Genomic DNA, 11,005 nt, shown 5'->3' on the forward strand with positions numbered 1-11,005 from the left:
CTTCAAACTCCCGCTAACCATGATCTTCACATTTCCGCCCGGAATCGTGCCAAATCTATTCTTCGACTTACCAAAACCTCTGTCTTGTCGACATTGTCCATCACCTCTTGCGCCGGCTACCGTGGCACGGCGGGGTGTGAACTCCCGTGCTTTGTCTTTCCCGTCGGACAATATGATCGGTTGGGTGGCAATCCTCGTGTGTATGCTGGCTTCTCTTTCCCGTGGGACAGCAAAATCGGTGAGGTGGCAGTCCTCGTCTGCATGTTGGAGTGGGTAGGGGGGTTATCGTAACAGACCCCACCTGGGTCTTCTTTCCCGTGGGACAGCCAGATCGGTGCTTGGATACAGCAGTTATCACTCGGCTCTTCACAGCAGCAATAGCAGCTGCAGCGCCTCAGCGTGCGTCCCCTACGCGCCGCGTGTATATATACAGGGGTCCAGCCGTCACCCAGACTCACTCCCTAACGCCTCACCGTGTCGCTGTTAGCCATGACTGCCAGCTCGGTGATGCCTCGCCGCCTAGCCTGCCTGTTCTTCCTCCTGTCGGTAAGATAATCAACAAAACTTACGGCGGGCTCACTCTCACTCCCTGCCCCAGAGTAAAGGGTCATCTCACGCAACGGGCCACTGGGATGGACAAGGGCACCGCGGCCACGCAAGGCTGCGGCTTACGCTCCTAACTTCGCTTTTCCCTTCACCAGGTGGCGGGAGGAGGCTGGTGCCAGACGCTGCTCGACCCGGAACCACGCACCTGCCGAACCCAGGTGAGCGGGGCGTCGCTGGGCGCCGCGGGGCGCTCAGGGCAATGATGGACGGTGTTCAGCACACTGCTGTGCCGTGTGCGTCTATTACTGTATAGTGCATGTCACCCTCCCTTTCTCCTTCTTCCTCTTCCTCCTCCTCCTCCCCCTTTCCACCTTCCACCTCTTCCACAATTTCTCCTCGTTCTTCACAGCAGGTCCCTCCCCTCCCTTCCCGCTCTCCCCTCCCCTTCACCCACCCCTCCTGGCCCCCTTCCGACCGTCGGGTTCTTGTTGTTGGTGATAGTCAGGTTCGTTATGTTGACAGGTATTTTTGCTCCAAGGATAAGAACAGGACGAGGGTGTGTTTCCCAGGGGCAGGGGTGGGCCATATATCAGACAGGATTGAGGCGTGTATGGCAAGCGAGGGATCGAACCCCATTGTCTTTCTCAGCTGTGGCGGAAACGACGTTTCTCGTGTGCCAAGCGAGGACCTTCTCAGGCGTTTTAGAGAATTGTTAGGCAGGATACGTGACGCTGGTGGGTCGCCAGTAGTGTGTGGCGTCCTGCCAAGGAGGGGCGTTGGCGATGGATGGCTGTCCAGGGCGATAGCAGTGAACAGCAGACTTGCTGAGCACTGCGAGCGCAATGGGTGGCTGTTCGTCGACAATTGGGACCTCTTCTTTGGCAACGACGCCCTCTACGCCCGTGACGGGATACACTTGACGTTCAAGGGTGTTGAGGCTCTCTCAGACTCCCTTGAGCGAGCACTTGGTACCCTGAGGGATTTTTTAGCATAGGCGAGGGGGGAAGGAGTAATTGGAGCAATGTGATGAGTAATGGGAGGGGACATCTAGCTCATAATATAACCAGGCAGCTTAGAAGTAATTCTAGAGGAGTAACAGAGGACGGGCTAAGAATCTTCTATACTAACAGCAGGAGCCTCAGAAACAAGATAGACTTACTAAGGGGTGAAGCTTGTTCAGAAAAGTTTGACATAATAGCGATCACTGAGACATGGATAGACACTGCTAATAGAAATTTTAGATCAGAATTTGAAACAACGGGTTATCAGATGTTTCACAAATACAGAAAGGGCAGAAAGGAGGTGGAGTTGCGCTATATGTTAAAGACTCACTTAAATGTTTAGTTAACAACTCAGTCAAAACTAACATGGACTCAGAATCAGTTTGGGTGGACGTTTACAAAGGGAAAGAAAAACTAACTCTAGGAGTTATATACAGGCCACCCAACCTTAACATGCAGGACACGAGTATATTACTACAGGAGATTGGCAGGGCGAGTATGAGTAGAAATGTCTGCGTAATGGGGGACTTTAATTATAGGAATATAGACTGGGAAGATCTAGTGGGTGACCTGGAAGCCGAGGACTTTCTTGAAGTTATACAAGATAATTTCCTTAAGCAGGTAGTTACTGAGCCTACCAGAGGAGATAACATATTAGACTTAGTCCTAACCAATAATGGGAACTTGCTACGTGAGTTGGGGGTGGGCGGAGAGTTAGGAAATAGTGATCACAGAACGGTTCGTTTTAGCTTAGACTGGGCGGTAACCCGCGAACCAAACCCAGTGTTAGTGCCAGATTTTAGAAGAGCAAACTACGAGGGGCTTCTGAAGACATCTTGAAGGGGTAAACTGGGATAATTTAGAATTCATGAGGGCCAGAACTGCGGATTGGAGAGCCAGGAGAACCAGGTAGAAATGTCTTACAATAATTTAGTTAGAGTAATAGTAGAGGGCAAGAACAGCATATACCACAGCGAACACTTAGAAAAGAAAACAATGATCCTATGGATGACTCGTGGACTAAAACACTATATTGTGTTAAATAAGGTAATTTATAAGAAAATAAAGAATGGGGAAACACATCTCAGGGGCCGGTACGTCGAACTATCTAGATTAGTTAAGAAAACACCAGGAGTGCAAAAAGAACTATGAGATCAAAGTAGCAAATGAGGCGAAAAGTAATCCTAAGGGCTTCTTTCAGATGTATAGAACAAAAACACGGGAGAAAATTGGACCGCTGAAAACAAACACAGGGGAGCTAGTAGAAAATTACGAAAATATGAGAACATTGTTGAACGACTACTTCCTTTCAGTATTCACACAGGAGGATCGAACGACTATACCGGAAAGAGTTCAGGTGTACGAGGTCGGGGATGGAGATAAATTGATTGATATAATCATTACCAGGCAAGTATTTCATGATGAGATTGATAAGCTTAAGAAGAACAAGTCGCCAGGTCCTGACGGGATATTTCCGAGGGTATTAAAGGAGTTAGGTGATATAATCAGTGACTCACTAACCGACATCTTTAAGATGTCGGTAAATACTGGCTATGTGCCGAGCCTATGGAAAGTAGCTAATGTGACGCCGATTTTTAAAAAGGGGGACAGGTCAGTTGCTTCAAACTATCGCCCAATTAGCTTAACATCGGTTATAGGGAAGATGCTGGAGTCCATAATAGCCAGGAACATTCGGGAGCATTTAGAGAAACATAGCTTAATTCACGACTCGCAGCATGGGTTCACAAAAGGTAGGTCATGCCTCACCAATCTCTTGTCCTTCTACAATAAAGTATTTGAGGCGGTTGACAGAGATGAAAATTATGATGTAATCTATCTTGATTTTAGTAAAGCGTTTGACAAAGTTCCTCACCAACGACTGTTGCTTAAATTACAGGCTCACGGAGTAGAGGGTAAAGTTTTGAACTGGGTCAAGGCGTGGCTTAGCAATAGGAAGCAAAGAGTGCAAATCAATGGTAAAAGATCTGAATGGGGATGTGTTACGAGTGGGGTCCCACAAGGTTCGGTATTAGGTCCACTTTTGTTTATTATTTATATCAATGACTTAGACACAGGAATTAGTAGTGATGTTAGTAAATTTGCAGATGATACCAAGATCGGTAGAGTAATTGAGTCGGATCAGGACGCTAGTATTCTCCAAGGTGAACTCAACAGATTATATGACTGGGCGGATAAATGGCAGATAGTGTTCAATGTAGGGAAGTGCAGTATTCTGAGTGTAGGTAGGAACAACCCCTCACATAACTATTGCTTAAATGACACTCTCATAAGTAGGTCTGGGTGCGAGAGGGATTTAGGGGTCTTAGTGAGCTCTGATCTCCGTCCAAGGGCACAATGCATTCAACCTAGAAATCGAGTTAATAGGGTACTGGGATTTATTTCAAGGAGCGTAAGCAACAGAAGCCCCGAAGTCTTCCTCAAACTATATTTAGCATTAGTTAGACCTCATCTTGACTATGCGGTTCAGTTCTGGTCACCCTAATATAGAATGGATATCAAAATGTTAGAATCGGTGCAGAGGAGGATGACTAAGATGATTCAGGGGTTGAGAAACTTGCCATACGAGGAAAGACTCAAACAGTTAAACTTGCATTCTCTAGAAAGGCGAAGGGTGCGTGGAGACATGATCGAGGTTTATAAATGGATGAAGGGCTTTAATAAGGGAGACATTCATAAGGTTTTGTTGGTAAGAGAACCGGGTAGGACACGAAGTAACGGGTTTAAACTGGATAAATTCAGATTCAACAGGGACATAGGCAAAAATTAGTTTACTAACAGGGTGGTGGATGAGTGGAATAGGCTTAGCAGTCATGTGGTGAGTGCCAATACAATTGTCACATTCAAAAATAGACTAGATAAATTCATGGACAGTGATATTAGGTGGGGTTAGATACACGGGAGCTTAGGGTCAAAGGAGCTGCCTCGTACAGGCCTACCGGCCTCTTGCAGACTCCTGCGTTCTTATGTTCTTATGTTCTTATGTGTGTGTGTGTGTGTGTTCATGTGCGTGTTCACGAGAGAGAGAGAGAGAGAGAGAGAGAGAGAGAGAGAGAGAGAGAGAGAGAGAGAGAGAGAGAGAGAGAGAGAGAGAGAGAGATTTACATAGATTTACAAAGAAAATCAGACCACACAGACCCCATGGTCCAGACTTGGTGGTCTGTCCTTAAACCCAAGTGATTTTACATTAATCAGAAGACTCCAAAACGTTGCATTTCTGCTCTAGTTGATATTAAGTTGAAGGAAGTGACGGTCGAGCTTATTTTTGAAGGAGTCAATCGTGTTACACTGGACCACTGATGGTGGGAGCTTATTCCATTCTCGCACTACAACGTTGGTGAAGAAAAATTTGGTGCAGTCTGAATTTACTTTTCTACATCTGAGTTTTACGCCATTGTTCCTCGTGCGCAAAGTGTCATCGATCATAAACAATGTTGATCTGTCTACATTCGTGAAACCATTAAGTATTTTAAAACATTCGATCAGTTTTCCTCGGAGGCGACGTTTCTCAAGAGAGAACATGTTAAGGGTAGAAAGCCTTTCTTCGTAGGATTAGTTGCTCAAGGAAGGGATCATTTTCGTTGCCCGACGCTGAACACCTTCTAATTTAGCAATATCCTTTGCATGGTGGGGAGACCAAAACTGTACCGCATATTCCAAGTGGGGTCTGACTAAACTGTTGTAGAGCGGGAGTATTACATCTTTATTCTTAAATAAAAAGTTTCTTTTAATGAAGCCCAACATTCTGTTCGCTTTATTTGCTGCATCGATGCATTGCTGTGAGAATTTGAGGCTTGACGCGATTTTGACCCCCAATTCCTTGACGCATTGAACGCTTTTGAGTTTAACGCCGCGCATTTCGTAATCGAACTTCTTATTCCTCGTTCCAACTTGAAGGACCTGGCACTTGTCTACGTTAAAGGGCATCTCCCATCTATCCGACCAAGCGGAAATTTTGTGCAAATCCTCTTGGAGGCTTTGCCTGTCTTCGTCAGTGAGAACCGAGTTACCAATCTTTGCGTCGTCTGCAAATTTACTAATGCGGTTACTGAGTCCAACATCCACGTCGTTGATGTAAATAATGAAGAGCACTGGGCCAAGAACCGAGCCCTGAGGGACGCCACTAGTGACCGGCGCCCACTCTGAGTTAAATTCATCAATCACTACTCTTTGTTGTCTGTTGCTCAACCAATTCGCGATCCATTGGTTTACTTGACCGTCAATACCAATTTGCTTTAATTTGTAAAGTAATTTATGATGCGGGACTTTATCAAACGCTTTCTGGAAATCAAGATAGACTACGTCCAGTGATTTGGTTACGTCATAAACAGTGAAGAGGTCGTTATAAAAGGTTAATAGATTTGATAGGCAGGATCTTTTGTTTCGGAAGCCATGTTGTGAGTCCCCAATTAATGAGTGGCTTTCAAGGTAACTCACAATTTTGTCTCTAATTATGCCCTCAAGTAGCTTACCTACAACCAAAGTTAGACTAATGGGCCTGTAATTACCTGGTACTTTTTTGTCTCCTTTCTTAAAAATCGGTGTCACGTTAGCCTTTTTCCAATCTGAAGGGACGATGCCTTGTCGCAAGGACATATTGAATACGGTTGTGAGGGAGGAGAGTATTTCGCTCTTTGTTTCTTTCAGCAGAGTTGGATATACTTTATCAGGTCCAGGACTTGTATTTGTTTTAAGTGATTTGAGGGCTTTAAGGACTTCATCGGGTTTTATTTCAAAGTTAGACAATGCATGCTCGGGATTTACATTAGTACTGGTGTTGGTGGTGGTGGTGGGAGGACTGTTATTATTAAACACCGAGGAAAAGTAATTATTTAATAGGTTTGCAACGTGTTGGCTGTCAGTCACTAGTGCACCGTCGCTGTTTGCTAAAGGTCCAATTCCACTTCTGATCGCCTTTCTGTTGTTTATGTAACTGAAGAAGGATTTCGGATTATTTTTACAGTTGGCTGCAATATTTTCTTCATATCTACGCTTTGCCTGACGCACTAATCTGTTTACTCTTCGCCTGGCATCATTGTAAAGTCTAATGTTTTCGGGCGTGCTTTGCTCTTTCTTTAACCTGTAAGACAATTTTCTCTCCTTGACTGAGTGTTTAATTTCGCTATTGAACCAAGGTGGACTTTTATTAGTGTTAATTCGCTTCTCGCACAAGGGGACAAATGTGTCCTGCTGAGTGAGTAAGTGATTTTTAAAGTTTAGCCAGGCGTCCTCTACATTGCCGTCATCTGATAGTTGCATATCTATTAGTTTTCGTCGGATTTCTACGAAGTTGGCTCTTTTGAAATTGGGCACCTTTACTTTATTTTCAGTCACCGATGTTTGAGCTCTAATGTCAACGCGCTCTAGTTTATGATCGCAGGAACAGAGGTGTTCTCCTACCGTGACATTACTGACTAGGTTATCTTGGGTCGCTATAACAAGGTCAAGTATGTTATTTTGTCGAGTTGGTTCAGAAACCATTTGGCTTAGATAATTTTCCTCTAGAAATTCGATCATTCTATGGGACTCACCTTCTGTACCCGACAGTGTCGCCCAGTCGATATGGAGGAGGTTAAAGTCTCCTAGTATCAGTGAGTCGCTGTTATTAAGTGACTGCCTTAAGACGCTGTACATTTCAAGATCGGCATCGAGTGATTGCCCCGGGGGCCTGTAAGTGACAGATATATTTAAATTGACTTTTGCAGTGTTTACTCGCACGCACAAATGTTAAACGTTACTGTTTCTTGGTGTTTTGTCAGTGGGTTGCAAGTAGCTTTTGACAAAAAGGGCGACACCACCCCCTCTACGGTTTACACGATCATTGTTGAAGAATCTGTAGCCATCTATGTTGTATTCGGAACTTAAATCAATATTAGTGGTGTCGATAAATGTTTCGGTTATAGCAATTACGTCAAAGTTTTCTGTCAGAGCAAGACATCGCAGTTCATCAAACTTGTTTCTTAGGCTACGCGCATTGAAACTAAGGACTCTTAGGTTATCTTGAAGCTTGGTAATAGAGGTGGTGGTACTGGAGGGTTCAATGTTACGAGTCTGTTGCGGTGTATGGTGTCTATTTACACGGGCGGGATGGAAGGACGTGGCTGAGAGTCGTTTTTTGTTGTTCGGGCGTTACGTACGGCGTTGTTGAAGAGCCTTCCGAATCTGGCTGCCCCGATGGGGGACAGGTGTATGCCGTCCCTTTGGAAAAGTTTACTCTAGCCGTAGAAATGGTTCCAGGCGTTAAAGAACTCGACGTCAAGCTCTCCGCAGAGAGTCTGTAGGCGGTTATTGAGGCTGAAGGCCTTACTGTAGAAGTCGCCCTCATCCCATGTCCGTGGTAGAATTCCTGAAATCAAAATATTAGGGGATTTAGACTTATACTGCCGGATGAGCCTACGGTACTTGTCCAGCAGTTCCTCAGACCGGGTCGTGGTGACGTCGTTTGTACCTGTGTGGAGAACAAAGAGTGAGTCATTAGAGGCCACAGCGGAGACCTCGTCCAGGGCAGCTGTGATGTCGTCAACACCAGCTCCAGGATAACAGTAGTTACGCCTACGACGGGGGACTCTGCCACAGAATTCAACCACCTGATGGCGAATCATAGAGTCACCGACCAAGAGAGAGAGAGAGAGAGAGAGAGAGAGAGAGAGAGAGAGAGAGAGAGAGAGAGAGAGAGAGAGAGAGAGAGAGTGTGTGTGTGTGTGTGTGTGTGTGTGTGTGTGTGTGTGTGTGTGTGTGTGTGTGTGTGTGTGTGTGTGTGTGTGTGTGTGTGTGTGTTTTTGTGTGTGTGTTTGTTCATGTGTGTGTGTGTGTGTGTGTGTGTGTGTGTGTGTGTAATGACAAGCGTGTTCCAAGCCCCTTTCAGCCGCTACAGGAGCAAGGGTTCCTCGGCCCTAAGCGAGTCTCTTTCCTCCCCAGAACACCGCCGCGGCTGCCGCTGGCACGGAAGGGCACCGCAACGAGTACCCGGCTGGCGGGGTGAGTGTGTCTGCTGCTGTCGCTGCCGCTGTCTGCTGCCGTCAGTCTGGCACCTGACACAGGAATTTGACCTCCCTTGTCCTCCTGTAGGTGCTGATGGTGCTGGCCAACGTGCCGGCCGGCCTCTTCGGCTCCCTCGAGGTGTTCCTGTGTCCCGACGGGGAGGCAAAAGTGGAGTGTCTGGACAGGTGAGAGGAAAGGGAGCTGGGAGGGAGGTACGGGTTGCTGCCAGTATGTTAGCAGAGTGCTGGGGCGATGCGGGCTGGGCTGAGAGGTGGGAGGGGGGGGGGGAAGGGCCAGGGCTACGTGGGAAGGGGTGGGACTCACGGGGTGCTGCCAGTATGTTAACACGGTGCTGGAGCAATGCGGGCTGGGCTGAGAGGGGGGGCAGGGCTACGTGGGGAAAGGCGGAACTCACGGGGTGCTGCAAGTATGTTAACACAGTGCTGGGGAGGGCTGGGCTGGACTGGGAGGGGGGGGGGGCAGGGCTATGAGGGAAGGGGCATAACTCACGGGGTGCTGTAAATATGTTAGCATGCAGGTGCTGGTGAGGGCTGGGCTGGGCTGGGGAGAGGGAGGGGGGGGGGGGCTACGTGGGGCGGTAGGTAACGGCCGCTGTCCCAGAAGGGTGACGGCGCGGGGTGTAGCGAACAGGAGAACAGGAGGTAACGCCCGTTGTGCCAACAGGGTGCCGCTGCAGCTGGCGGACGGCTCCGGCACCAACTTCGACCTGAGCAAGGTTACCGTGACCGACAAGTACGAGGTTCCGGTCATTCTGCCTGATGGCCTCACCTGCCCGACTTGCACCCTCCAGGTGAGTCTGGGGCCAGTGTTCCCTTAGTTCCCGATTCAGCTGGCACGCCAGTCAAGGCTCAGCGGCACCCAGTGACTCCCTTGTGTTTGGCAGATGCGCGTGGTGAGCCGCGGCTGTGAGGACGAGGCGGAGTGCCCCCCGACGGAGGATGTCACCTGCGCCAACCTCACCGTCAGGGAGATTAAGTAAGACTTCTCGTGGTGTGTCACTATGCAGTTCATAAGGCATTGATTACTGTGTTCTGTACTTGCTTTTCAAATATTCAAAATTAATATCATGCTTGCAGGGTTGCTAAAAGGAGGTTCTTCCGTTGGATTTAAAAAAAAATCAAATCACTAATAAATTAATCAAGTTAAGTGTCTCGTCAGCGCCGGGTCCGTCAGAGAAACCGGCGTGTCCACAAGGCCTAGAGGCGCGCCTCCACGCTGGCAGAGGGAGGTGCGTCAGACCCAGCGCCACCAAGAAAGTGTTCTCTATTTTGCGTTGAAGGACTGATAAATTAATTTTCTTAGTGATTTAATTAAACTAAAGCATTTTGTCAGCCTTTGAAATGAATTATGTATTCCCTACTGTTTTCCCCTCTGAAATAAAGCTTTGCATGAAGAAAAGGTTTGTATCGCCTTATTCTTAACTTAGACTACCTAGTGCCTTTCTGGAACTTGTGGGCACTAGTTCCTAACTTTGGAGTAAATGAGGTCACAAAGAGCTTGCGGCAGTGTACAGCATGTTACGGAGCGAGGCGCCACAGGATTTACAGGACACGCAGCGCTGGGTTCACTGGTGTGTGTCCCGGACTGACTTCAACTCCATCTGGGCTAGTGACGGCAGAGCGGCGGGGCGAGGAGCCTACTAGCAAGGGAATACCGGCCATAGCACGAGGCCAATATCCGAAGTATCGTCCACTAACACCTGCAAATACCAACAAACATCTCAGACAATCCAAAACACTGAAAAACTATCCCATATATCCTCCAACACCGACGCACCATTAATTAAGGCCGCGGCCACACAGGGAGCGAGAAAGCGGGCTAGAGCGAGAGCGAGAAACTTCAATACATAATAAGCAATGGAGGTGGCCACACTGGCAGCGAGCAGGTAATGGCGAGAAAGCGAGCTTAAAAACTGTGCTTTCGTGCTGACACCCTGCCTGGTCAAACTCTTTCGGCTCTGCCTGTCAACATCTACCTTTCCTTCCTGCTGGAAGTATGCCTTCATACAGCCTGTGCCTAAGAAGGGTGACCGTTCCAATCCCTCAAACTACCGTCCTGTAGCTTTGCTTTCTTGTCTATCTAAAGCTTTTGAATCAATCCCTAACCGAAAGATTCTAAAGCACCTTTCCACTTCTGAACTTCTATCTGATCGCCAGTATTGGTTCCGCAAAGGGCGTTCTACTGGTGATCTCCTTGGCTTCCTAACTGATTCTTGGTCATCCTCTCTTATCCGTTTCGGTGAAACCTTTGCTATTGCGCTAGACATATCAAAAGCCTTTGATAGGGTCTGGCACAAATCTTTGCTCTCCAAACTACCCTCCTACGGTTTATCTCCTTCTCTTTGTACTTTATCTCCAGTTTCCTCTCTGACCGTTCTATTTCTGCTGTGGTAGACGGTCACTGTTCTTCCCCTAAACCTATTAATAGTGGTGTTCCGC

At 47.5% G+C, this 11,005-nt stretch overlaps 1 protein-coding gene across 1 annotated transcript; it reads left to right on the top strand.

The window, feature by feature from the left end:
* The first annotated feature begins 441 nt into the window (after positions 1–441).
* On the top strand, positions 442–10,004 carry LOC127006072 (uncharacterized). The gene is made up of 7 exons (XM_050875554.1): positions 442–546; positions 702–764; positions 8,484–8,543; positions 8,634–8,731; positions 9,231–9,357; positions 9,451–9,542; positions 9,644–10,004. The coding sequence occupies exons 1-7, from the start codon at positions 490–492 to the stop codon at positions 9,675–9,677; spliced, it is 531 nt and encodes a 176-aa protein (XP_050731511.1). The 5' UTR covers positions 442–489; the 3' UTR covers positions 9,678–10,004.
* The last annotated feature ends 1,001 nt before the right edge of the window (positions 10,005–11,005 follow it).

The sequence above is a fragment of the Eriocheir sinensis genome, chromosome 32 (genome assembly GCF_024679095.1).
Source record: "Eriocheir sinensis breed Jianghai 21 chromosome 32, ASM2467909v1, whole genome shotgun sequence".
NCBI classification, from domain to species: domain Eukaryota; kingdom Metazoa; phylum Arthropoda; class Malacostraca; order Decapoda; family Varunidae; genus Eriocheir; species Eriocheir sinensis.